The following is a 27,348-nucleotide window of genomic DNA, read 5'->3' as shown; positions in this document are numbered from 1 at the left end:
AATAGTTCAGAGAAACCGACATCGGGGATTTGTGAAACTAGAAGTCTCCTACGTGGGTAGGAGATCTGCACCTTAGGGCGGACTTTGAAGACACCTTGGTCTTCTTGTCAAACAGGGAACTATGGAATGAGATGCCTGATAGATTTTCAGTTTTTTCAGCCTGCCTCTTTAGACATGTTAATGAAGTCAGTGGTTTTTCAATTCGCTGATTTCACTGACCAGGTGGCCGCCACTGCAACTCTGCAAGAGACCCAGTATTGAAAAACGAGAGAGGGGTAATTGATGGGGGAAAAATTGGGTGGGCTCAAGACAGAGTCCATCTGCTTCTTCCCAGAGATTTATTCACTTATTTGATAGTTACTATGTATCCACCAAATTAGGAACTATGGTTACAAAATGATTAAGAATTAGCTCCCTGTTCCCCAGGATGTTGCAGTCTGGTGAGAAGCATACAATCAATAAAATGTGGTAACCACTCAGAAATGTAGTATCAAGTCAACGTCATTGTTAATTCACATTCGATCACATACAGATCAATGTATTTCTTTTTTTTTTTTTTTTTTTTTGTATTTTTAGTAGAGACAGGGTTTCACTGTGTTAGCCAGGATGGTCTCGATCTCCTCACCTCGTGATTTGCCCGCCTTTGCCTCCCAAAGTGCTGGGATTACAGGCGTGAGCCACCGCGCTGGGCAGATCAATGTATTTCTAAGTTGCCTTCTAAATGAGGGAACATCAACTTGTGTAAGTCCTCTCTACCCACTTAAAATATAATGCTTTATGTTTTAGGGAAATGAAAACAGTCATTTTGTGGGAGTAGAAATAACTCAAAACACACAATCAGATAACTTGTTTCAATTTGTCTCTGTATTAGCGGTAGGATCCTAGGAAAGTCCTTTAACTTTGCAGGGCTTCAGCTCCTCGTTTGTAAAATCTGCTTATTTGATTGTTGTGCACAGAATTGAGATAACCAACAGAAAGGACTTTATGAATTATGCAAGTGTTATAGTTACCATTTTCTTCATGTCTTATTGTGAGATAATAAAATAGGCCGGGCGCAGTGGCTCACGCCTGTAATCCCAGCACATTGGGAGGCCCAGGCGGGAGGATCACCTGAGGTCCGGAGTTTGAGACCAGACTGACCAACATGGAGAAACCCCGTCTCTACTAAAAATACAAAGTTAGCCGGGCGTGGTAGCGCATGCCTGTAATCCCAGCTACTCGGGAGGCTGAGACAGGAGAATTGCTTGTACCCAGAAGGCGGAGGTTGCGGTGAGTCGAGATCACGCCATTGCACTCCAGCCTAGGCAACAAGAGCGAAAGTCCATCTCAAAAAATAAAATATAAAGGGCCGCACGCGGTGGCTTACGTCTGTAATCCCACCACTTTGAGAGGCCGAGGCGGGCCCGGATCACCTGAGGTCAGAAGTTCGAGACCAGCCTGACCAACATGGAGAAACCCCGTCTCTACTAAAAATACAAAAATTAGCTGGGCGTGGTGGCGCATGCCTGTAATCCCAGCTACTTGGGAGGCTGAAGCAGAAGAATCGCTTGAACCCGGGAGGCGGAGGTTGCGGTGAGTCGAGATCGAGCCATTGCACTCCAGCCTGGGCAACAAGAGCGAAACTCCATCTCAAAAATTAAATAAATTAGTTAATTAAAAAATAAAAATAAATGATTTTATTATCCTTCCCTCGCCCCTCGAAAGGTGGGGACAGCCTTTAAGACAGAGAGCAAACCAGTTTTCTCTGTTCGACTACAGATCTTTAGGATCTTGGATTTAAGAAAATGACCTCAAAATGTCCGTCAGAGATGTATTCCCAGGAAGAAAGATATGACTTCTACTACAAACCAAATCAAAAGGAAATGAAATTCCAATGCAACAAGGAGTGAAATGCCACGCCTACGGGCTGTTCTCCAAACTGCAGCCTCCAGCCACGACTGCAACGCGCAACCCACTTTCATTTCTCATGAGTCAGCGGACACCATGTCTGGGAGGACCGAGGAAAGGCGCTCTGGCCGTACGAGACACGGCGGACGTCTATGACACAGCCCCTCTATCCGTTGCCGGCAGCTGGCGCCAGACTCTCTGGTCGCGGTTTGGAACTGCGCGGGAAGTGGGTGGTGGGCGGGCAAGCGGTAGTGGGTTGTCCCTTGGAGCGGCCAATCGACGTGCATTATTCTGTCGGCGCAGGGCGGCCTTCAATTACCGTCTCATTAACTGATCTCAGCAGCCTGGGAGACACCGCCCATTTGAACTGTAAGGGGGCGGGGCTTTGGGTGTGCCTCCGCTCGACTTGCTGCGGCTGTGAAAGACAGCGGCAGGAGCCAATCAGCAAATCGGATCTTTTTCGGCGCACGCAGTCGCTCCACCCGGGTCGCGACCGTTACTGGTGGCGCGCGCGGGGACTTAAAGTAGGTGAGTTCTAGGGGCCTGGCCCACGGCTCCCCAGGAGCCATCTTGGTTCCCCCAGAAGGCGGGAGGGGTGTACCTTGGGTGCGACTGGGCGGAGGTGACTTGGAAGTTCGCTTCTCGGACTGTAATACCCTTACCTGGCGCCCCGCTCCGAGTTTAGGTATGAAGACACAGGGAGACGTTGGGCCACAAGGGAACCCACTCAGGTGGGGACCAAAGATGGTGGCTCTTTGAATTGGAGCCAAGCGTGGTGGGCACTCGCTGAGTTGGCCTGTCATAAAGACGGAGTTGACACTTTATCCATGGGGCATCCTACTTTCCCTACCTGTCAACAGTTTCCCTCTAGAGTGGCATATTTTCAGGTGAATTCCATTTATGCTATTTTCTTTCCATCTCATTTGTTCCTTCATCAGTAGGCTCGGTGATGAGCCTTCCCAAGGGCAGGGTTGATTTCATGTTTGGTTCACAGATGTATGCCGAATACTTCAAACAGCACTAGGTATACCATAACCATTGAATGAATATGATGGACCCTAGGGGAAAGACACAGTTCCCCTAATCCAGTCCTGGAGGTGGGTGTGAAGGCAGAAATGGAAAGTAATGGTTACAATATAGCGAGAGATCTTAGAGTAAACACAAGTCCATTGACCACTGTGGAACAGGCAGGATACACCAGGAACACCAGAAAGCAGGGAAGACGCCAGGAAAGGGTTTGCTGAGAAAGTGACATTTGAGGCCAGGCGCGGTGGCTCACTGCTGTAATCCCAACACTTTGGGTGGCCAAGGTGGGCGGATCACCTGAGGTCAGGAGCTCGAGACTGTGGTGAAACCCCGTCTCTACTAAAAATACAAAAATTAGCCAGGCGTGATGCCGGGCGCCTGTAATCCCAGCTGCTCGGGAGGCTGAGGCAGAAGAATCGCTTGAAGCCGGGAGGCAGAGGTTGCAGTGAGCCAAGATAGCACCACTGCACTCCAGCCTGGACGACAGAGCGAGATTCCATCTCAAAAAAAAAAAAAAAGAAAAGAAAGAAAGTGACATTTGAACTGAATCTTAAAGGATAGGTAGAAGTTGGACCAGAAAACTAGGTGGGAAAAAGCCAAGGAATTGGTCTAAGGCATGAAGATGTGGGGGGACAAGAACAGTGTGTTCGAAGACTGGGGAAAAATGTCTGGCTGAACCATAGGCTTTTGCGGGCGAGGGGTAGGCGTTACAAGATGTGAAGTTCAGATCATGGAGGGTCTCGCTAAGCAGTTTAGATTTTATTCTGTGTGCACGAAAAACCATCAGAAGATTTTAGAGGAGAGACATTATCTGGGTGATTTGGGGCAAGTCTTAACCTTATATATGCTTATGTATGTTTCAAGGAGATCTGAAAATCTTAACCCAGCTATGTTGCAGTTTCTTTATCTGAAGAAATGGAAGATAGTAATACCTACTTTACAAGGTTCTTGTGAAGATTAAATGAGTCAGAGTCGATATAAAGTAATTAGAACAGTGCTTGACACATAGGAAGCTTCTATATATGTCATCTTTTGTTATCATTTTTTGCAGTTGCATCTGATCATACTGAGGTGGTCTGGTAAAGTATAAAAAGCATGGGCTAAAAAAGAAAGAAAAACAACCGGGCGCAGTGGCTCACACCTGTAATCCCAGCACTTTGGGAGGCCAAGGTGGGCGGATCACCTGAGGTCTAGAGTTCGAGTCCACCCTGGCCAATATGGCAAAACCCCATCTCTTCTAAAAATACAAAAATTAGCCAGGCATGGTGGCAGGTGCCTGTAATCTCAGCTACTCGGGAGGCTGAGGTGAGAGAATTGCTTGAAACCGGGGAGGCAGAGGTTGCCATAGGCCCAAGATCTTACCACTGCACTCCAGCCTGGGGAGCAGAACGAGACTCCGTCACAAAAAAAAAAAAAAAAAATGTTTTAAGTGCTTCAGAAGGTTAACAACAGAAAGATTGGTGGAAAGAGAAGCATCGACGTTCACAATGATCCAGTTCACCCCCTAGGTTTCAGTCTGATAACTCTGATGCTGTTTGTGTGAACCAATGATGAGGATAATTGATAATGTGTATCCTTCCCAGATCATGGAGGACACCCAGGCTATTGACTGGGATGTTGAAGAAGAGGAGGAGACAGAGCAATCCAGTGAATCCTTGAGGTGTAACATGGAGCCAGTAGGGCGGCTACATATCTTTAGTGGTGCCCATGGACCAGAAAAAGGTCGGAGGGTATTGGGTGTTCAAGTATTGATATAGGTCTTTTATTTTTGTGGGAAGGTATTTGGAGGGTTGCAAGAAGCTTATGTATGTTTCAAGGGGATGTGAATTTTTTTTTTTTTCATGAATGGAAGAGATGGGGCTGATTGAGTTGATTGTTGCAGACTACTACCCTGGACTCACTGGAAGTGATTTTACTTTGATAAAAGAAGATTAAGAGATTGAAATGAAGCTGGGTGCAGTGATTCACACCTGTAATTCCCATGCTTTGAGAGGCCAAGGCAGAAGGATCACTTGAGACTAGGAGTTAGAGACCAGCCTGGGTAGCATAGCAAAACCCTGTCTCTACGAAAAATTTAAAAATTAGCCAGGTGTGGTGGTTCATTTCACATCTATAGTCCCACCTACTTGGGAGGCTGAGCCAGGATGATCGCTTGAACCCAGGAGTTCAAGATTGCACTGATCTATGATCATGCCACTGCATTCTAGCCTGGGTGACAGAATGAGACCCTGTCTCAAAACAAAAAAAAAATCAAATAAAATCCAATTGTATGCTCTGGAGATGGATGGTAGTGATGATTGCACAACAGTGTGAATGCACTTAATGCCACTGAACTGTACACTTAAAATTATTAAGGTGATACATTTTGTGTTATGTGTATTTTATAACAGTGAAAAAACATCCATTGTGGATGGATGCGGTATTGCATATACTCTTTCAGTGCCCAGATATCCTAGGGCTTTTTATTTTTCTAATGCATATGGAGGCCTTGAGTGAGTAGTAGAGTACCTAATAGGCACTTTTTCCTAATGACAGGCCAGAACTCTGACCTTGGAGCTTACCTACCTCTCTAATTCTTAGATTTCCCACTACACCTTGGGAAGAATGTGGTAGGCCGAATGCCTGACTGCTCTGTGGCCCTGCCCTTTCCATCTATCTCCAAACAACATGCAGAGATTGAAATCTTAGCCTGGGACAAGGCACCTATCCTCCGAGACTGTGGGAGCCTTAATGGTACTCAAATCCTGAGACCTCCTAAGGTTTTGAGCCCTGGGGTGAGTCACCGTCTGAGGGACCAGGAATTGATTCTCTTTGCTGACTTGCTCTGCCAGTACCATCGCCTGTATGTCTCTCTGCCCTTTGTCTCCCGGGGCCCTCTGACAGTAGAAGAGACACCCAGGGTACAGGGAGGAACTCAACCCCAGAGGCTTCTGTTGGCTGAGGACTCGGAGGAGGAAGTAGGTAAGTTCGTATATTGGCAGGGAGAATGAGGAGACAGGAATAATGAGTGTACAATTGTCAACTTATTCCTTTCCGTTCTTGACAGATTTTCTTTCTGAAAGGCTCATGGTAAAAAAATCAAGGACCACATCTTCCTCTGTGATAGTTCCAGAGAGGTGAGTGCCAAAGAGTCAGACACCTGAGTCTTCAAAATGAGGAAGAACCAGGGGCTGGAGGATCAGTCTCTAAAAGAGATGATTATCATGAGAGTTGGGGCTGGGGAACCATACATATTCATTCACTCAGCTGAATTTTTATGGAGCACGTCTGATGTGCCAAGTGGAAAACAAATTGGAAACAGAAGAAGAAATATGCTACCTTGTGTCTCCCCTCAAGGAGCTCACAGTTGAGTTGGGGTATCCCTTCCAGGGAAATAAATTCTATAGACTCTCTTTTCTTCCCTTCACAGTGATGAAGAGGGGCACTCCCCTGTCCTGGGCAGCCTTGGGCCGCCTTTTGCCTTCAATATGAACAGTGACACAGATGTGGAAGAAGGTCAGCAACCAGCCACAGAGGAGGCCTCCTCAGCTGCCAGAAGAGGTGCCACTATAGAGGCAGAGCAGTCTGAAGCTGAAGTTGTAACTGAAATCCAGCTTGAAAAGGATCAGCCTTTAGTGAAGGAGAGGGACGATGATACAAAAGTCAAGAGGGGTGCAGGGAATGGGGTGGTTCCAGCTGGGGTGATTCTGGAGAGGAGCCAACCTCCTGGAGAGGACAGTGACACAGATGTGGATGATGACAGCAGGCCTGGAAGGCCAGCTGAGGTCCATTTGGAAAGGGCTCAGCCTTTTGGCTTCATCGACAGCGACACTGATGCAGAAGAAGAGGGGATCCCAGCAACCCCAGTTGTCATTCCTATGAAGAAGAGGAAGATCTTCCATGGAGTTGGTACAAGGGGTCCTGGAGCACCAGGCCTGACCCATCTGCAGGAGAGCCAGGCTGGTAGTGATACAGATGTGGAGGAAGGCAATGCCCCACAGGCTGTCCCTCTGGAGAAAAGCCAAGCTTCCATGGTTATCAACAGCGATACAGATGACGAGGAAGAAGTCTCAGCAGCGCTGACTTTGGCACGTCTGAAAGAGAGCCAGCCTGCTATATGGAACAGAGATGCAGAAGAGGACATGGCCCAACGTGTGGTCCTTCTGCAGCGTAGCCAAACCACCACTGAGAGAGACAGTGACACAGACGTGGAGGAGGAAGAGCTCCCGGTGGAAAATAGAGAAGCTGTCCTCAAGGGTCACACAAAGATTAGAGCCCTTGTTAGAGCACATTCAGAAAAGGACCAACCTCCTTTTGGGGACAGTGTGGAAGCAGATAAGAGCTCACCTGGGATCCACCTGGAGAGAAGCCAAGCCTCCACCACAGTGGACATCAACACACAAGTGGAGGAGGAAGTTCCGCCAGGGTCAGCCATTATACATATAAAGAAGCATCAGGTGTCTGTGGAGGGGACAAATCAAACAGATGTGAAAGCAGTTGGGGGACCAGCAAAGCTGCTTGTGGTATCTCTAGAGGAAGCCTGGCCTCCGCATGGGGACTGTGAAATAGGTGCGGAGGAGGGCACCTCCTTAGCAGCCTCAGCAGTTGCAGATGTAAGAAAGAGCCAGCTTCCAGCAGAAGGGGATGCTGGGGCAGAGTGGGCTGCAGCTGTTCTTAAGCAGGAGAGAGCTCATGAGGTGGGGGCCCAGGGTGGGCCACCTGTGGCACAAGTGGAGCAGGACCTCCCTATCTCAAGAGAGAACTTCACAGATCTGGTGGTGGACACAGACACTCTAGGGGAATCCACCCAGCCACAGAGAGAGGGAGCCCAGGTCCCCACAGGAAGGGAGAGAGAACAACATGTGGGTGGGACCAAGGACTCTGAAGACAACTATGGTGGTAAGTGCTGGCCTGCCTTCCTTGACCTCTGAAATCAACCAGGGTTCTAACAGTTGGGGTTGGGGAGAGAAAGGTAGAGATTATTTAAGGAGTTTAGTGTCAGGTATGATTTTTGTTTTAAACTATCTATCTTATATTCCTCCCCTACCAGATTCTGAAGATCTGGACCTACAAGCTACCCAGTGCTTTCTGGAGAATCAGGGCCTGGAAGGTGAGGACTTCTGTGTTATTTGAATCCAGTACCAATAGGAGCTGGGAGATTAGACTGGTGGTCCTTGAAGGGTAAAGGCTAGTGTGGGTAGGGTAGGAGACCAGGAATGGGACCCTACAGTAGTATGGAGAAGATGAACTTAGGCCATCTTTTCTTGTATAGCAGTCCAGAGCATGGAGGATGAACCTACCCAGGCCTTCATGTTGACTCCACCCCAAGAGCTTGGCCCTTCCCATTGCAGCTTCCAGACAACAGGTACAAGAAACTCTTTCCTCCTCTGTGTCGCCAATTTTGCATTCTTTTTTTTTTCCTCTGTCACTCAGGCTGGAGTACAGTGGCGCAGTCTCGGCTCACTGTAACCTCCACCTCCCAGGCGGTTTCTCTTCCTTCAGCTTCCCAGGTAGCTGGGATTACAGCTGCCCATGACCATGCCTGGCTAATTTTTTGTATGTTTAGTAGAGACAGGGTTTCACCACGTTGGCCAGGCTGGTCTCGAACTCCCGACCTCAAGTGATCCGCCTGCCTCGGCCTCCCAAAATGCTGGGATTGCAGGCGTAAGCCACTGCGCCTGGCCTGCATTCTTTCTTGATTTGCCTTCCTACATGTTTCTTTCATATTCTGATTACAATCAGCCCTCTGTGTATGCGAGTTTGTGTCCGGGAATTCAACCAGCTGCAGATTGAAAATATTTAGGGACTGGCCTGGACAACAGAGAGAGACCTGGTCTCCACAAAAATGAAAAAATTAGCCCAGCCTAGTAGTGAGCACCTGTAGTCCCAGTTACATGGAAGGCCAGGATGGGAGGATCAATTGAGCCTAGCCTGGGAAATAGCCCTTCCCTCAACCCCCACCCCCCAAGGTCTTTTTAAAAAAACACACACACTATTGCAGCACTGTTCACAATAGGCAAGATATGAAATCAAACTAAATGTCCATCAACAGATGAATGGATAAAGAAAATGTAGGCCGGGGTCGGGCACAGTGGCTCACACCTCTAATCCCAACACTTTGGGAGGCCAAGGCAGGCAGATCACCTGAGATCGGGAGTTTGAGACCAGCCTGACCAACATGGAGAAACCCCGTCTCTACTAAAAATACAAAATTAGCCGGGTGTGGTGGTGCATGCCTGTAATCCAGCTACTCAGGAGGCTGAGTCAGGAGAATCCCTTGAACCCGGGAGGCGGAGGTTGCAGTGAGCTGAGATCGTGCCATCGCACTCCAGCCTGGGCAACAAGAGTGAAACTCTGTCTCAAAAAACGAAAGAAAAGAAAATGTAGGCCGGGCACAGTGCCTCATGCCTGTAATCCCAGCACTTTGGGAAGCCGAAGTGGGCAGATCACATGAGGTCAGGAGTTTGAGACCAGCCTGGCCAACATGGTGAAACCCTGTCTCTACTAAAAATACAAAAATTAGCTGGGCATGGTGGCAGGTGCCTGTAGTCCCAGCTACTTGGGAGACTGAAGCAGGAGACTCATTTGAACCCCGGAGGCAGAGGTTGCAGTGAGCCAAGATCACACCACTGCACTCCAACGTGGGCGACAGAGTGAGACTTCATCTCTAATAAAAAAAAAAAAAAAGAAAATGTGTATATGGGCTGGGTGCAGTGGCTCAAAATACAAAAATTAGCTGGGCATGGTGGCATGCACCTGTAGTCTTAGCTACTCGGGAGGCTGAGATGGGAGGATTGCTGGAGCCTAAGACGCAGAGGTTGCAGTGAGCTGAGATCACGCCACTGCACTCCAAACTGGGCGACAGAGCAAGACTCAATCTAAAAAAAAAAGAAAATGTGTATATATACACAATGGAACAGTATTCAGCCACAGAAGAGAATGAAATCCTGTCATCTGCAGCAACATGGATGAACCCTGAGGACATTATGTTAAGTGAAATAAGTCGGCACAGAAAGGCAAATATTGCATGCTCACTCATGTGGGAGCTAAAAACATGGATCTCATGGAAGTAGAGAGTAGAATGGTGGTTACCAAAGGCTGGGAAGGGTAGAGGGACAGAATGCATAAAGAGGTTGGTTAATGAATACAAAAATCCAGTCAGATTGAATGAATAAGTTCTAGTGTTCAGTTCCACAGTAGGGTTACTATAGTTAATAATTTATTGTGTATTTCAAAATAGCTAGAAGAGATTTGATATGTTTCCAAGACAAAGAAATGATAAATGTTTGAGATAGTGGATATCCCAATTATCTTGGTTTTATCATTGTACATTGTATGTATGAGTCAAAATAGCACAGGTACCCCATAAATATGTACAATTATTATGTGTCAATGAAAAAAAAAGAAAATGTGGTATATATACACAGTGGAATACTATTCAGCCTTTAAAAAGAAGGAAATTCCAGCCAAGCATGGTGGCTCACACCTGTAATCCCAGCACTTTGGGAGGCCAAGGTGGGCGGATCACTTGAGTCTAAGAGTTCAAGACCAAACCCCATCTCTACAACAAATACAAAAAATTAGCCGGGCACTTTGGCACACGCCATAGTCCCAGCTACTTGGGAGGCTGAGGTGGGAGGATCTCCTGAGCCCAGCAGTTGGAAGTTGCAGTGAGCCAACATCATGCCTCTGCACTCCAGCCTGGGTGACAGAGTGAAACTCTGTCTCAAGAAGAGAGAGACTATTCAGGGAACTCTCTTATTAGGCTATGATGTTTTTCTTTCTTGCTTTATTTTTTTGAGACATGGGCTGGAGTGCAGTGGTATGATGAGAGACTATTCAGGGAACTCATATTAGGCTATGATGTTTTTCTTTTTCTCTTGGTTGTTTTTTTTTTGTTTTTTTTTTTTGTTTTTTTTTTTTTGAGACAGAGTCTCTGTCACTCAGGCTGAAGTGCAGTGGTATGATCGCAGCTCACTACAGTCTTGACCTTTGAGGTTCAAGTAGTTCTCCTACCTCAGCCTCCCGGATAGCTGAGACTACAGGACTACAGGTCCCCACCCCCACACCTAATTTTTTTGTATTTTTTGTAGAGATGGGGTTTTGCCATGTTGTCCAGCCTAGTCTCAAACTCCTGGCCTCAAGCAATCCTCATGTCTTGGCCTCCCAAAGTGCTGGGATTACATGTCTGAGCCACCATGCCCGCCCAAGGCTATGACCTTTTAGAGACAAACGTTAAATGTTATAACTATCATTCTTATTCCCAGCTTTCCTTTAATAACCTGTTCAGATTTATTATTCATGAGTTTATCTAAATCCTTTCTCATCATATTTATTATGTCAACCTGTACTTCCCTTTCCCTCCTCCTCTCCCTCTTCTCTCTCTCTCTCCCCCTCTCCCTCTCTCTCTCTTCCTTCCTCCCCTTCCAGGTACCCTAGATGAACCATGGGAGGTCCTGGCTACACAGCCATTCTGTCTGAGAGAGTCTGAGGACTCTGAGACCCAGCCTTCTGACACCCACCTTGAGGCCTATGGACCTTGCCTGTCTCCACCTAGGGCAATACCAGGAGACCAACATCCAGAGAGCCCAGTTCACACAGAGCCAATGGGGATTCAAGGCAGAGGGAGGCAGACTGTGGATAAAGTCATGGGTATACCAAAAGAAACAGCAGAGAGGGTGGGCCCTGAGAGAGGGCCATTGGAGAGAGAGACTGAGAAACTGCTACCAGAAAGACAGACAGATGTGACAGGAGAGGAAGAATTAACCAAGGGGATACAGGACAGAGAACAAAAACAGTTGTTAGCTAGAGACACCCAGAGACAAGAATCTGACAAAAATGGGAAAAGTGCAAGTCCTGAAAGAGATTGGGAGAGTTTGAAGGTAGAAATTGAGACATCCGAGGAAATACAAGAGAAACAAGTAAAGAAGCAGACCCTTCCAAGCAAAGCATTTGAGAGAGAAGTAGAGAGACCAGTAGCAGACAGAGAGTGCGAGCCAGCCGAGTTAGAAGAGAAGGTGCCCAAAGTGATCCTGGAGAGAGACACACAGAGAGGGGAGCCAGAGGGAGGGAGCCAGGACCAGAAAGGGCAGGCCTCCAGCCCAACACCAGAGCCTGGGGTGGGGGCGGGGGACCTTCCGGGACCTACCTCAGCCCCCGTACCTTCTGGGAGCCAGTCAGGTGGAAGGGGATCCCCAGTGAGCCCCAGGAGGCATCAGAAAGGTAAGTGAAGGCAGAGGGGAACCCAAGGTGATACACAGGCCTCATGATAATCAACCCCTGGGCAACCAGCTGCTTGGAACTCAGCCACCTTTGTGTTTACTTTCTGTCTAGGCCTCCTGAATTGCAAGATGCCACCTGCTGAGAAGGCTTCCAGGATCAGAGCTGCTGAGAAGGCTTCCAGGGTGAGAGCTACTTTTTCTACCTCCTATCCCACAAGTCATCTCTATATCCTCTCCAATGCTCTTTCGCCTAGCCTCACTTTAATCTATTCCTTTCTCATTATTCAGTTTTCTTCTGTTTTTGTCACTCCTTGATTGGCTTCTATTCCTTTATCCTCAGCTCCCGTTGTTTTCCATATCTGTTTCCCAAGTTGTATCTTCTACCTGACTCCAAAGAAAGACCCTTCGTGTTTCTTCTTTCTTTGCCCCAGCCATCCTTTTCATTACCATCATCCATATGTGGAGAACACTATAGTAGCATTATGGAGACAGGTCCGTGGGAAAAAGGTAGCCTCCCACGTAGATCCCAGTCTAATGGAGGAGAGATCATAGACAGAAAGGAAAATCCAGTGAGCATATTTTTTGTTTTTGTTTCTGCTCTTTTTTGAGACAGAGTCTGTCTCTGTCACCCAGGCTGGAGTGTGCAGTGGCGTGATCTCAGCTCACTGTAACCTCCGTCTCTCGGGTTCAAACAATTTTCCTGCCGCAGCCTCCCAAGTAGCTGGGACTACAGGCGCATGTCACCCGGCTAATTTTTGTGTGTCTTTTTGTTTTTTTTGAGACAGTCTCACTCTGTCACCCAGGCTGGAGTGCAGTGGCGCGATCTTGGCTCACTGCAACCTCTGCCTCCCAGGTTCAAGCGATTCTCCTCCCTCAGCTTCCCAGGTAGCTGGGACTACAGGCGCCTGCCAACACACCCAGCTAATTTTTTTTTTTGAGACGGAGTCTCGCTCTGTCCCCCAGGCTGGAGTGCAGTGGCGCCATCTCGGCTCACTGCAAGCTCCGCCTCCCGAGTTCACGCCATTCTCCTGCCTCAGCCTCCCAAGTAGCTGGGACTACAGGCGCCCGCCACCACGCCCAGCTAATTTTTTGTATTTTTTAGTAGAGACAGGGTTTCACCGTGTTAGCCAGGATGGTCTCGGTCTCCTGACCTTGTGATCCACCCACCTCGGCCTCCCAAAGTACTGGGATTATAGCCATGAGCCACCACGCCCAGTGGAAATCTAGTAAGCCTATCTAACCATAAACAAGTATCAAGAACAGTATCCAAGTTCTATCTCTCTTCTCCACCTCCTCCCCCTCACTTGCTTCTGTTTCCCCTAGGGCGATCAGGAATCTCCAGATGCTTGTCTGCCTCCTACAGTGCCTGAAGCCCCAGCCCCACCCCAAAAGCCCCTTAACTCTCAGAGCCGGAAACATCTTGCACCTCAGCCCCTTCTTTCTCCCCTTTTACCTTCTATCAAGCCAACCATTCATAAGACCAGGCAAGATGGGAGTCAGGAAGCTGCAGAGACTCCCTTGTCCTCAGAGCTGGAGCCTTTCTACCCAAAGCCTAAAATCATAACTCGAAAGTCCTCCAGGATGACACCCTTTCCAGCTACCTCTGCTGCCCCTGAGCCCCACCCTTCCACCTCCACAGCCCAGCCAGTCACTCCCAAGCCCACATCTCAGGCCACTAGGAGCAGGACAAATAGGTCCTCTGTCAAGACCTCTGAACCAGTTGTCCCCGCAGCCCCTGAGCTCCAGCCTTCCACCTCCACAGACCAGCCTGTCACCTCTGAGCCCACATCTCAGGTTACTAGGGGAAGAAAAAATAGATCTTCTGTTAAGACCCCTGAAACAGTTGTGCCCACAGCCCTTGAGCTCCAGCCTTCCACCTCCACCGACCGACCTGTCACCTCTGAGCCCACATCTCAGGCTACTAGGGGAAGAAAAAATAGATCCTCTGTCAAGACCCCTGAACCAGTTGTCCCCACAGCCCCTGAGCTCCAGCCTTCCACCTCCACAGACCAGCCTGTCACCTCTGAGCCCACATCTCAGGCTACTAGGGGAAGAAAAAATAGATCCTCTGTCAAGACCCCTAAAACAGTTGTGCCCACAGACCCTGAGCTCCAGCCTTCCACCTCCACAGACCAGCCTGTCACCTCTGAGCCCACATCGCAGGCTACTAGGGGAAGAAAAAATAGATCCTCTGTCAAGACCCCTGAAACAGTTGTGCCCACAGCCCCTGAGCTCCAGCCTTCCACCTCCACAGACCAGCCTGTCACCTCTGAGCCCACATCGCAGGCTACTAGGGGAAGAAAAAATAGATCCTCTGTCAAGACCCCTGAAACAGTTGTCCCCACAGCCCTTGAGCTCCAGCCTTCCACCTCCACAGACCGACCTGTCACCCCTAAGCCCACATCTCAGACCACTAGGAGCAGGACAAATATGTCCTCTGTCAAGACCTGTGAAACAGTTGTCCCCACAGCCCCTGAGCTCAAGCCTTCCACCTCCACAGACCAACCTGTCACCCCTAAGCCCACATCTCGGACCACTAGGAGCAGGACAAATATGTCCTCTGTGAAGACCCCTGAATCAACTGTCCCTATAGCCCCTGAGCTCCCACCTTCCACCTCCACAGAGCAGCCTGTCACCCCTGAGCCTGCATCTCAGGCTACTACGGGAAGAAAAAATAAGTCCTCTGTCAAGACCCCTGAAACAGTTGTCCCCACAGCCCCTAAGCTCCAGCCTTCCACCTCCACAGACCAGCCTATCACCCCTGAGCCCACATCTCAGGCTACTAGGGGAAGAAAAAATAGATCCTCTGTCAAGACCCCTGAAACAGTTGTCCCCACAGCCCCTAAGCTCCAGCCTTCCACTTCCACAGACCAACCTGTCACTCCTGAGCCCACATCTCAGGCCACCAGGGGCAGGACAAATAGATCCTCTGTGAAGACCCCTGAAACAGTTGTCCCTACAGCCCCTGAGCTTCAGCCTTCCACCTCCACAGACCAGCCTCTTACCCCTGAGCCTACATCTCAGGCTACTAGGGGAAGAACAGATAGATCCTCTGTCAAGACTCCTGAAACAGTTGTCCCCACAGCCCCTGAGCTACAGGCTTCTGCCTCCACAGACCAGCCTGTCACCTCTGAGCCCACATCTCGGACCACTAGGGGAAGAAAAAATCGGTCCTCTGTCAAGACCCCTGAAACAGTTGTGCCCACAGCCCCTGAGCTCCAGCCTTCCACCTCCATAGACCAACCTGTCACCCCTGAGCCCACATCTCGGGCCACTAGGGGCAGGACAAATAGGTCCTCTGTCAAGAACCCTGAATCAATTGTCCCTATAGCCCCTGAGCTTCAGCCTTCCACCTCCAGAAACCAGCTTGTCACCCCTGAGCCCACATCTCAGGCCACTAGAGGCAGGACAAATAGATCCTCTGTCAAGACCCCTGAACCAGTTGTCCCCATAGCCCCTGAGCCCCATCCTACCACCTCCACAGACCAGCCTGTCACCCCCAAGCTCACATCTAGGGCCACTAGGAGAAGGACAAATAGGTCCTCTGTCAAGACTCCCAAACCAGTTGAACCAGCAGCCTCTGATCTTGAGCCTTTTACCCCCACAGACCAGCCTGTCACCCCTGAGGCCATAGCTCAGGGTGGTCAGAGCAAAACACTGAGGTCTTCCACAGTAAGAGCTATGCCGCTTCCTACCACCCCTGAATTCCAATCTCCTGTCACCACAGACCAGCCTATTTCCCCTGAGCCTATTCCTCAACCCAGTTGCATCAAGAGTCAGAGAGCCACTGGGAATCCTGGCTCCCTCGCAGCTCCCATTGACCGTAAGCCTTGCTCTGCACCCTTGGAACCTAAATCCCAGGCCTCAAGGAACCAAAGATGGGGAGCAGTGAGAGCAGCTGAATCCCTTACAGCCATTCCTGAGCCTGCCTCTCCCCAGCTTCTTGAGACACCAACTCATGCCTCCCAGATCCAAAAGGTGGAACCAGCAGGTAGATCTAGGTTCACCCTGGAGCTCCAGCCTAAGGCCTCTCAAAGCCGCAAGAGGTCTTTAGCTACCATGGATTCACCACCACATCAAAAACAGCCCCAAAGAGGGGAAGTCTCCCAGAAGACAGTGATTATCAAGGAAGAGGAAGAAGATACTGCAGAGAAGCCAGCGAAGGAAGAGGTGAGGAGAGGGTTGGGACCACAAAGCTAGGAAAAATGACTTCAGGGCTCTGAAACTCCCACCAAGATTTTTCTCAATCTCAGGATGTCGTGACTCCAAAACCAGGCAAGAGAAAGAGAGACCAGGCAGAGGAGGAGCCCAACAGAATACCAAGCCGCAGCCTCCGACGGACCAAACTTAACCAAGAATCAACAGCCCCCAAAGTAAGAGACAAAGGCATGGGACTTTGTGGGAGACAGATGAGGGGAGGATGCACGGAGACCTAGAGGACTGTAGAGATGGGTGCTGATGGCATGGCTTGCCGTGACCACCTCAACCCTTCCACAGGTGCTCTTCACAGGAGTGGTGGATGCTCGGGGAGAGCAGGCTGTGCTGGCACTGGGGGGAAGTCTGGCTGGTTCAGCGGCAGAGGCTTCCCACCTGGTCACTGATCGCATCCGCCGGACAGTCAAGTTCCTGTGTGCCCTGGGGCGGGGAATCCCCATTCTGTCCCTGGACTGGCTGCATCAGGTGAGAGGCCAAGGGATGATGACAGACCAATATAGTGGCAAGACTGCTCACATAGTGCCCTAGAAAGTGGTGGAGGGGAAGAGGTGTTACAGGAAGACAGGGGCATTAGTGAGCCAGAAGCCTGAATTGATTTAAAAGAAATTTTGTGAGCTCTTTCTAAATGCTAGGCAGGAGAGCTGAGTGAGGGGCTGGGCTGAGCTTTGATGCTGACTGCTGCCGTCCTTAGTCCCGCAAGGCTGGTTTCTTCTTATCACCGGATGAATATGTGGTGACCGACCCTGAGCAAGAGAAGAACTTTGGCTTTAGCCTTCAAGACGCACTGAGCCGGGCTCGGGAGCGAAGGCTGCTAGAGGTGAGAAGCTATCTTTTGACCTGTGCTTCAGCCCTCCCTCCAGTGCTTCCCAGCCTACAATACCATCTCCATCATTTCTTTCTCTTAGGGCTATGAGATCTATGTGACCCCTGGAGTCCAGCCACCACCACTTCAGATGGGAGAGATCATTAGCTGCTGTGGAGGCACATACCTACCCAGCATGCCTCGGTCCTATAAGGTATGCTTAGGATGTTCTGGGTCTGGGTGAGGTGGCAGTGGCAGTTAAAGAGGTGGCTGGAATGGCAAAGGTTGGAGGGAAAAAAATGGAGGTACAGAAAGGAATATAGAGTAGTGAGAGGGTGGGGGAAAAGACCTATGGTATAGAAAGGGATAGGAATGAGGGGACAGATCTGCTGATACCCCCATATAACAATCACCGAGATTCAGCAGCAGCTTAATTTAGATTATGCTACATTTGCTCCATCTATCCCTTTTTTCCTTTGATTTTCTTTTTTTTTTTTTTTTTTTTTTTTGAGACGGAGTCTCACTCTCAGGCTGGAGTGCAGTGGCACAATCTCGGCTCACTACAATCTCCGCCTCCTGGATTCACGCCATTCTCCTGCCTCAGCCTCCCAAGTAGCTGGGACTACAGGTGCCCGCCACCACGTCCGGCTAATTCTTTTGTATTTTTAGTAGAGACGGGGTTTCACTGTGTTAGCCAGGATGGTCTTGATCTCCTGACCTCGTGATCCACCCGCCTCGACCTCTCAAAGTGCTGGATTACAGGCGTGAGCCACCGCGCCCAGCTTTTTCCTTTGATTTTCTTTGCTGAAGTATTTCATTTCTTTTTATTTTTCTTTATTCTTTCTTTTTTTTTCCTTTCTCTTTCTTTGCTGAAATATCTTAAAGCAAACTGCCAATATTATATTATTTTTTCCTACGTACTTAAATATATATCTCTAAGAAATGTGTACATTTTATTTCATAATCACAATGCCATTATTGATCCTAAACAAAATTAACAGTAGTTTATTGGTCATTTGCTCACACTCCATTAATAAAATTTCTCCCGTTTTCTGAAAAATCTCTCTATACAGTTGTTCAAATCAGGATTCAAATAAGGTCCACATACTGCCACACCTATTATTTTCTTAATTCTCTTTACTCTAGAGCATCCCTTAACCCACCCAGCTTTTTTTATGCCATCGATTTCCTGCAGAAACTGGGTCACTTGTCCTTTAGAATGTTCCTCAGTCTGGAATTTTGGGTTTGCCTCCTTGTTGTATCATTTATCTTGTTCCTCTGTACTCCATATTTCCTGGAAACTGCAGATAATTGTAAAAGCTTGAATAAATTCAGGTTCATCTTTCTAGCAAAAGTATTTCTTTTTTCTTTTTTCTTTCTTTTTTTTTTTTTTTTTTGAGACAGAGTCTCACTCTGTCGCCAGGCTAGAGTACAGTGGAGCAGTCTTGGCTCACTGCAACCTCCGTCTCCCGGGTTCAAGCCGTTCTCCTGCCTCAACCTCCCGAGTAGCTGGGACTACAGGCGCACGCCACCACGCCCAACTAATTTTTGTATTTTTAGTAGAGACGGGGTTTCACCATGTTGGCCAGGATGGTCTCGATCTCTTGACCTCGTGATCCACCCACCTCGGCCTCCCAAAGTGCTGGGATTATAGGCGTGAGCCACTGTGCCTGGCATCTAGCAAGAGTATTTCTTTTTTTTTTTTTTTTTTTCTTTTGAGATGGAGTCTTGCTCTGTCACCCAGGCTGGAGTGCAGTGGCGCGATCTCGGCTCACTGCAAGCTCCGCCTCCTGGGTTTTCACGCCATTCTCCTGCCCCAGCCTCCCGAGTAGCTGGGAGGACAGGCACCCGCCACCGCGCCCGGCTAATTTTTTTTTTTTTTTTTTTTTTGTATTTTTAGTAGAGACAGGGTTTCACCGTGGTCTCAATCTCCTGACCTTGTGACCCACCCGCCTCAGCCTCCCAAAGTGCTGGGTAATTACAGGCATGAGCCACCGCGCCCGGCCTAGCAAGAGTATTTCATAGACAGTATGCGGTGTGCTTCACTTGGCTTCATATTAGGAGGTATTATTTTAGTGCTGCTAAGACTGGTTAGTGGGTCCTGAACCCATTTCTAGGATTCTTTTTCACCTGATTTTGTCTTTGCTCTGTCTTCCCCAGCCACAGAGAGTTGTGATCACATGCCCTCAGGACTTCCCTCGTTGCTCCATTCCACTGCGGGTTGGGCTGCCCCTCCTCTCGCCTGAGTTCCTGCTGACTGGAGTGCTGAAGCAGGAAGCCAAGCCAGAGGCCTTTGTCCTTTCCCCTTTGGAGATGTCATCCACCTGAGAACTCCACTACCCTTTTCCCTCCCAGACCACGAATTAGAAGATATATGGAAGAAAGAACTCAGGGCGTTAGAAAGGATTGGGGTATATTGATAAAGCTTGTCCTGGAACATGGGTGGGACCAGAAATCTTTATGAATAAATGAAAAGATAAGGGATTTGGAAGCGACAGGTTGTTTTTTGTTTGTTTGTTTTTTTAATGGCCATTTTATTTTATTTGTATTTATAGTTTTTTATTTGTATAGATTTAGGGGATACAAGATTTCTTACATGCATGTATTAAATGGCCGTTTTAAAATTAGCTAGTTTCATGCTCAGATGTCATAAGTGGAAGCTATCTTTAGCCAGACTGTTGCAGTTATTGCTCGATGCCACTCATGGTGTCCTACCTCCTATTTGGAAACCATCTCTATTGTTTTCTTACTGAGATTCTTACTTTGGGGTCAGGAACTTGAAGGAATGCTTGGAGTGAGTAGATTCGAGGGTCCAGTTATGGAGTGCTACTAAAACATGTTCTTCTCTCCTGGCCTCTGGAAGCATCTTTAGCTTTGACTTTGGGCAAGTCTCTGTACTTTTCTGGCCAGCTTTTCCAGGATTTATAAAATTAGAGCTTCGGCTTGCCCTCTGTGATAAATAAATATTCACTCTGTGCCTTATGGTGTAGTGTAGTTTTTTAAAATGTCTAAGTCTCAAGACACAAACTTAAAAAAAAAAAAAAGTCATAGACTTGTATTTAATTCATCATTATCTTCTATTTAGGACAATTTATATAACATTTCTTAAGGTTTTTTTTTTTTTTTTCTTGAGACAGGGTCTCATCTCTGTCACCTAGGCTGGAGTGCAGTGGCACCATCTCGGCTCACTGCAACCTCCACCTCCCAGTTCAAGCAATACTCCCACCTCAGCCTCCTGCGTAGCTAGGACTGCAGGCACACACCACCATGCCTGGCTAATTTTTTTTTTTTTATTGTTTAGTAGAGACGGGGCTCTACTAAGTAATTTTTGTATTTTTGGTAGAGATGAGGTTTTGTCATGTTGCCCAGGCTGGTCTCTAACTTCTGACCTCAAGTGATCCACCCACCTCAGCCTCCCGAGTAGCTGGGATTACAGGCACATGCCACCACGCCCAGCTAATTTTTGTATTTTTAGTAGAGACGGGGTTTCACCATGTTGGCCAGGCTGGTCTCGAACTCCTGACCTCAGGTGATCACCTGTCTTGACTTCCCAAAGTGCTGGGATTACAGGCATGAGCCACCGTGACTGGCCTTTTATTTTTTTAAGACAAGGTCTCACTCTGTTGCCCAGGCTGAAGTGCAGTGGCTCAATGTCGGCTTACTGCAGCCTTGACTTCCTGGGCTCAAACGATTTTCCTCTCAGCCTCCCAAGTAGCTGGGACCATAAGTGTGTGCAACCATGCCCGGTGAATTTTGTATTTTTGGTAGAGACGAGGTTTTGTCATGTTGCCCAAGCTGGTCTCTAACTCGTGACCTCAAGTGATCCACCCACCTCAGCCTCCAAAAGTGCTGGGATTACAGGCTTGAGCCACCGTGCCCAGCCAAATTTAAATTTTAAAAGTTGGTTGATTACAAGGATGTGGAGAAATTAGAATCCTTATACGTTGCTGGTAGGAATGTTAGATGGTTCAGCCTCTGTGGTAAACAGTTTGATGGTTCCTCAAAAAGTTAAACATATGGATGGGCACAGTGGCTCACACATGTAATCCTAGCACTTTGGAGGCCAAGGCGGGCAGATCACTTGAGCTCAGGAGTTCACGGCCAGCCGGGCAACATGACAAAACTTCGTCTCTACGAAAAATACAAAAATTCACCAGGCATGGTGGCACACACCTATGGTCCCAGCTACTTGGGAGGCTAAGAGGAAAATCATTTGAGCCCAGGAGGTCAAGGCTGCAGTGGGCCAACACGAGCCACTGCACTTCAGCCTGGGCAGCAGAGTGAGACCTTGTCTCAAAAAAATAAAAGGCCAGTCACGGCAGCTCATGCCTGTAATCCCAGCACTTTGGGAAGTCAAGACAGGTGGATCACCTGAGGTCAGGAGTTCGAGACCAGCCTGGCCAACATGGTGAAACCCCATCTCTACTAAAAATACAAAAATTAGCCGGGCATGGTGGCATGTGCCTGCAGTCCCAGCTACTTGGGAGGCTGAGGCAGAAGAATTGCTGGAACCCAGCAAGTGGAAGTTGCAGTGAGCTGAGATCGCGCCACTGCACTCCAGCCTGGGCAACAGAGCAAGACTCCATCTAAAAAAAAAAAGGCCAGGCGTGGTGGCTCACCCTGTAATCCTAGCACTTTGGGAGGCCGAGGTGGGCAGATCACAAGATCAGGAGATCGAGACCATCCTGGCTAACCTGGAGAAACCCTGTCTCTACTAAAAATACAAAAAATTAGCTAGGTGTGGTGGCAGGTTCCTGTAGTCCCAGCTACTCGGGAGGTTGAGGCAGGAGGATCGCTTGAACCCGGGAGACGGAGGTTGCAGTGAGCCAAGACTGCTCCACTGTACTCCAGCCTGGCGACAGAGCGAGACTCCCTCTCAAAAAAAAAAAAAAAAAAAAAAAGTAGCCTCTTTTCTGGCTGGAACCCTCATGTAGGGTGTCGTAGATAAGAAGAAGGAGAGGGCCAGGGTGCAGTGGCTCACACCTGTAATCCCAACACTTTGGGAGGCCGAGGTGGGCTGATCACCTGAGGTCAGGAGTTCGAGATCAGGCTGGCCAACATGACAAAACCCCGTCTCTACTAAAAATACAAAACAAAATTAGCCGGGCATGGTGGCGGGCGCCTGTGATCCCAGCTACTCAGGAGGCTGAGGCAGGAGAATTGCTTGAATGCAGGAGGGGGAGGTTGCATTGAGTCGAGATCACACCATTGGACTCCAGCATGGGAGACAGAGCGAGACCCCGTCTTAAAAAAAAAAAAAGAGAGAGAAAAAGAAGGAGGTTCCTGCTATGCCAGAAACCCTTAAAAAGCGAAGGAATTTCCCAGAGCTGAAGATCAAAGGCCCGAGAAAGAAATTTGCCCAAAAGATTATTCAAAAGGCAAGGAGGAAGCTTATCTATGAAAAAGTGAAGCACTATCACAAGGAATATAGGCAGGTGTACAGAACTGAAATTCAAATGGCTAGGATGGCCAGAAAAGCTGGCAACTTCTATGTACCTGCAAAACTCAAATTGCCATTTGTCATCAGGATCAGTGGTGAGAACCCAAAGGTCCAAAAGGTGTTGCAGCTTCTTCACCTTTGTTAAATCTTCAATGGAACCTTTGTGAAGCTCAACAAGGCTTCAATGAACATGCTGAGAATTGTAGAACTATATATGGCATGGGGGTACCCAAAGCTGAAGTCAGTAAATGAACTAATCTACCAGCATGGTTATGGCAAAAATCAATAAGAAGCAAATTGCTTTGACAGATGACACTTTGATTGCTTTATCTCTTGGTAAATATGGCATCACCTGCATGGAGGATCTGATTCTTGAGATCTATACTGTTGGAAAATGCTTCAAAGAAGCAAATAACTTCCTGTGGCCCTTCAAATTATCCTCTCCACAAGGTAGAATAAAGAAAAAGACCACCCATTTTGTAGAAAGTGGACATGCTGGCAACAGGGAGGACCATATCAACAGATTTATTAGAAGAATGAGCTAAGGTGTCTACCGTGATTGTTTTTCTAATCTAAGCACTTAAGCAGTACCTGCTCTCAAATTGGAGGAAAAAAAGAAAGTTAAACATGGAATTACCAAACAGTCCAGCAATTCTGCTCCTAGGTGTACACCCAGAAGAATTTAAATCAGGTGTCCAGGCTGGGTGGGGTGGCTTATGCCTATAATCCCAGCAGTTTGGGAGGCCAAAGTGGGAGGATTGCATGAGCCCAGGAGTTCATGGGCAACCGGTCTGGGCAACATGGCAAAACCCTGTCACTACAAAAAATACAAAAATGGGCTAGGTGAGGTGGCTCACGCCTGTAATCCTAGCACTTTGGGAGGCAAGGTGGGTAGATCACCTGAGGTCAGGAGTTCAAGATGAGCCTGGCCAACATGGCGAAACCCCACCTCTACTAAAAAATACAAAAATTAGCCAGGCGTGGTGGCTCATGCCTGTAATTCCAGCATTTTGGGAGGCCGAAGGCGGTTGGATCACCTGAGGTCAGGAGTTCGATACCAGCCTGACCAACATGGAGAAACCCCGTCTCTACTAAAAAATACAAAATTAGCTTGGCGTGGTGGTGCATGCTGGTAATCCCAGCTACTCCGGAGGCTGAGGCAGGAGAATCGCTTGAACCTGGGAGTCAGAGATTGTGGTGAGCCAAAATCATGCCATTGCAACAAGAGCAAAACTCCGTCTAAAAAAAAAAAAAGAAAAGAAAAGAAAAGAAAAAGAAATTAACTGGGCCTGGTGACTCACGCCTGTAATCCCAACACTTTGAGAGGCTGAGGCGGGTGGATCACGAGGTCAGGAGATCAAGATCATCCTGTCCAACATGGTGAAACCCCCTCTCTACTAAAAATATAAAAATTAGCTGGGTGTGGTGGCGTGCGCCTGTAGTCCCAGCTACTCGTGAGGCTGAGGCAGAAGAATCACTTGAACCAGGGAGTCAGAGTTTGCAGTGAGCCGAGATCATGCCACTGCACTCCAGCCTGGCTATAGAGGGAGACTCTGTCTCAAAAAATACTAATAATAATAAAATTAGCTGGGCATGGTGGCATGTGGCTGTAATCCCAGCTACTGGGGAGGCTGAGGCTGCAGAATCACTTGAACCTGGGAAGCAGAGGTTGCAGTGAGCTGAGATCATGCCACTGCACTCCAGCCTAGGTGACAGAGAAAGACTCTGTCTCAAAAAAAAAAAAAAAATTTAGCCAGGTGTGGTGGCACATGCCTGTAATCCCAGCTACTTGGAATGCTGAGGTGGGAGGAGGTCGAGGCTGCAATGAGCCATGATTGTGCAACTACATTCCAGCCTGGGTAACAGAGCAAGACCCTGTCTCAAAAAAAAAAAAAAAAAAAGGAAAAGAAAACAGTTGTTCAAACAAATTCTTGTACGTGAGTGTTCATATCAGCACTTTTTACAATAGCCAAAAAGGTGGAAACAACACAAATGTTCATCAGCAAATGAGTGGATAAACAATTGTGATATACCCATACAATCAAATATTATTCAACCATAAAAAAGGATGAAATACTGATATATGCTACAATATTTTGAGGATGAACATCAAAATATTTTGCTAAATGAAGGAAAGCCAGAAACAGAACACATATTATATGATTACACATGTAAGGAATATCCAGAATAAGTAAACCCATAGAGAACAAGAGCAGATTTGTGGTTGCCAGTGGCTGTGGGGTGGGGGGGATGAGAAAATGGGGAGTAACTTCATGGGTATAGAGTTTTATTTTGGGGTGATGAAAATGTTTTGAAGGCCCAGCGTGTGGTAGCTCATGCCTGTAATCCCAGCACTTCAGGAGGCTGGGGCAGGTGGATCACTTGAGGTCAGGAGTTAGAGACTAGCTGGACCAACATGGTGAAACCCTGTCACTACTAAAAATACAAAATTAGCCAGGCGTGGTGGCACATGTCTGTAATCCCAGCTACTTGGGAGGCTGAGCAGGAGAACTGCTTGAACCTGGGTGGCAGAGGTTGCAGTGAGCAGAGATAAGCCATTGCACTCCAGCCTGGGCAATAAGAGCAAAGCTCCATCTCAAAAAAAAAAAAAAAAAAAAAAAAAAACATGTTTTGAAACTAGATAGAGGTGGTGGTTGTACCTATTACTAATGTACTAATGTACTAAATACCATTATATTATTCTCTTTAAAGTGGTTAGGCTAGGCCGGGTGTGGTGGCTCACGCCTGTAATCCCAGCACTGTGGGAGGCCAAGGTGGGTGGATCACCGGAGGTCAGGAGTTCGAGACTAGCCTGGCCAACATGGTGAAACCCTATCTCTATTAAAAATACAAAAATTAGCCAGGTGTGGTGGTGGGCGCCTGTAATCCCAGCTACTCGGGAGGCTGAGGCAGGAGAATCACATGAACCCAAGAGGCAGAGGTTGCAGTAAGCCAAGATCGCGCCATTGCACTCCAGCCTGGGCAATAAGAGCAAAACTCTGTCTCAAAAATAAATAAATAAATAAATAAAATAAAGTGGTTAGGCAGGACATGGTGGCACCCTGGGAGGCTAAGGCAGCAGAATCATTTGAGCCAAGGAGTTTGAGACCAACCTGGGCATCATAGTGAGACCCCATCACTACAAAAAATAAAAAGTTAGCTGAATGTTGTGGCACATGCCTGTAGTCCCAACTACTCAGCAGGCTGAGGCAAGAGGACCATTTGCCCAGAAGTTCGAGGTTGCAGTGAGCTGTGATCATACCACTGCACTCCAGCCTGGACCACAACTCAAAAAAAAAAGGTTAATTTTATGTTGCATGAATTTCAATTTTTAAAAAATGGTTGATTACTTATGTACACTTTTCTGCATGTAAGTAATACTTAAGTTTGGAAAACTGGTGTAGTAGAAATAGCATGAGATTTGCCAAGCATTTTGCTGGCTATTAAACATATCTAATCTCATAATATACATTAAGCACAGCCATTGTAGAGGTGGCAGACAGTATGACCCAGATAAATATTAGTCCCCGTGCACAATTCAAAGCTTTCATACTCTAAAATTGTCCATGTCCCGGAGGCCTTGATTTCTTTCCTTCCATTTTTTTTTTTTTTTTTTTTGAGACAGAGTTTCACTCTTGTTGCCCAGGCTGGGTTCAATGGCATGATCTCGGCTCACCGCAGCCTCTACCTCTAGGGTTCAAGTGATTCTCCTGCCTCAGCCTCCTGAGTAGCTGGGATTACAGGCATGCACCACCACGCCCGGCTAATTTTGTATTTTTGGTAGAGACAGGGTTTCTCCATGTTGGTGAGGCTGGTCTCGAACTCCCGACCTCAGGTGATCCACCCGCCTTGGCCTCGCAAAGTGCTGGGATTACAGGCGTGAGCCACCGCGCCCGGCTCCATTTTTGTTGTTGTTGTTGTTGTTGAGATGGAGTCTTGTTCTGTTGCCCAGGCTGGAGTGCAGTGGTGCGATCTCGGCTTACTGCAACCTCTGCCTCCCAGGTTCAAGCAATTCTCCTGCCTCAGCCTCCCAAGTAGTTGGGACTACAGGTGTGTGCCACCACACCTGGCTAATTTTTGTATTTTTAGTAGAGACAGGGTTTCACCACATTGGTCAGGCTGGTCTCGAACCCCTGACCTCGTGATCCACCCACCTAGGCCTCCCATAGTGCTGGGATAACAGGAATGAGCCACCGCGCCCAGCTCCTTTTTTTTTTTGAGACGGAATCTCACTCTGTCACCCAGGCTGGAGTCCAGTGGCGAGATCTCAGCTTATCACAACCTCCACCTCCCAGGTTCAAGCGATTCTCCTGCCTCAGCCTCTCGAGAAGCTGGGATTACAGGCCCCTGCCACCACACCTGGCTAATTTTTGTCTTTTAAGTAGAGATGAGGTTTCACCATGTTGGCCAGGCTGGTCTCAAACTCCTGACTTCAGATGATCCAACTGCCTCGGCCTCCCAAGTGCTGGGATTACAGCTGTGAGCCACTGCGCCCAGCCAGAGACCCTGATTTCTTACCATACCTGCTGTCTGTAGAGCACCATGTAGCACTCAGCTACACTCCCTCTTCATGAGTGGTACTGTTTGAATGCCTCAGGTTAAACATCTAAAAATTAAGGATCTTTTCTTACACTTTTCTTACATCTTTTCCTTGGTTTTTTTTTGAGACAGAGTCTTGCACCATCACCCAGTGGATTCTCCTGCCTCAGCCTCCCAAGTAGCTGGGATTACAGGCGCACACCACCATACCCAGCTAATTTTTAAAATTCTTTAGTAGA

At 48.0% G+C, this 27,348-nt stretch overlaps 1 protein-coding gene and 1 pseudogene across 12 annotated transcripts; both read left to right on the top strand.

Annotated features, from left to right (window-relative positions):
* Window positions 1-2,187: 2,187 nt before the first annotated feature.
* Window positions 2,188-20,107, top strand: MDC1 (mediator of DNA damage checkpoint 1). 12 transcript variants are annotated; one of them, XM_054490987.2, is made up of 15 exons: window positions 2,188-2,415; window positions 4,497-4,635; window positions 5,494-5,874; window positions 5,960-6,029; window positions 6,323-7,791; window positions 7,943-8,002; window positions 8,165-8,257; window positions 11,323-12,114; window positions 12,226-12,296; window positions 13,437-16,283; window positions 16,367-16,486; window positions 16,611-16,793; window positions 17,020-17,145; window positions 17,234-17,344; window positions 19,291-20,107. In XM_054490987.2, the coding sequence occupies exons 2-15, from the start codon at window positions 4,500-4,502 to the stop codon at window positions 19,456-19,458; spliced, it is 6,627 nt and encodes a 2,208-aa protein (XP_054346962.2). In that variant the 5' UTR covers window positions 2,188-2,415; window positions 4,497-4,499; the 3' UTR covers window positions 19,459-20,107. The 12 variants fall into 12 exon arrangements, with proteins under 12 accessions (XP_054346962.2, XP_054346960.2, XP_054346965.2 ...); XM_054490990.2 differs by lacking the exon at window positions 2,188-2,415 and adding an exon at window positions 2,431-2,774 and having other exon boundaries at window positions 8,168-8,257; window positions 15,975-16,283; XM_063665988.1 differs by lacking the exon at window positions 2,188-2,415 and adding an exon at window positions 2,432-2,774 and having other exon boundaries at window positions 8,168-8,257.
* A 979-nt stretch (window positions 20,108-21,086) lies between these two features.
* On the top strand, window positions 21,087-23,115 carry LOC129039013 (large ribosomal subunit protein uL30-like; annotated as a pseudogene).
* The last annotated feature ends 4,233 nt before the right edge of the window (window positions 23,116-27,348 follow it).

Source organism: Pongo pygmaeus, chromosome 5, assembly GCF_028885625.2.
Source record: "Pongo pygmaeus isolate AG05252 chromosome 5, NHGRI_mPonPyg2-v2.0_pri, whole genome shotgun sequence".
NCBI classification, from domain to species: Eukaryota; Metazoa; Chordata; class Mammalia; order Primates; family Hominidae; genus Pongo; species Pongo pygmaeus.
The sequence above is the reverse complement of the archived record's forward strand: the minus strand, read 5'-3'. Positions and strand labels throughout refer to the sequence as shown.

Coding starts and splice junctions, on each gene's coding strand:
- MDC1 (XM_063665988.1), top strand. CDS start 2,715: ATGGGGCATCCTACTTTCCCTACCTGTCAACAGTTTCCCTCTAGAGTG. Junction 8,258..11,322: donor TTGCAGCTTCCAGACAACAG/GTACAAGAAACT, acceptor CTCCCCTTCCAG/GTACCCTAGATGAACCATGG. Junction 12,297..13,436: donor CTGCTGAGAAGGCTTCCAGG/GTGAGAGCTACT, acceptor TGTTTCCCCTAG/GGCGATCAGGAATCTCCAGA.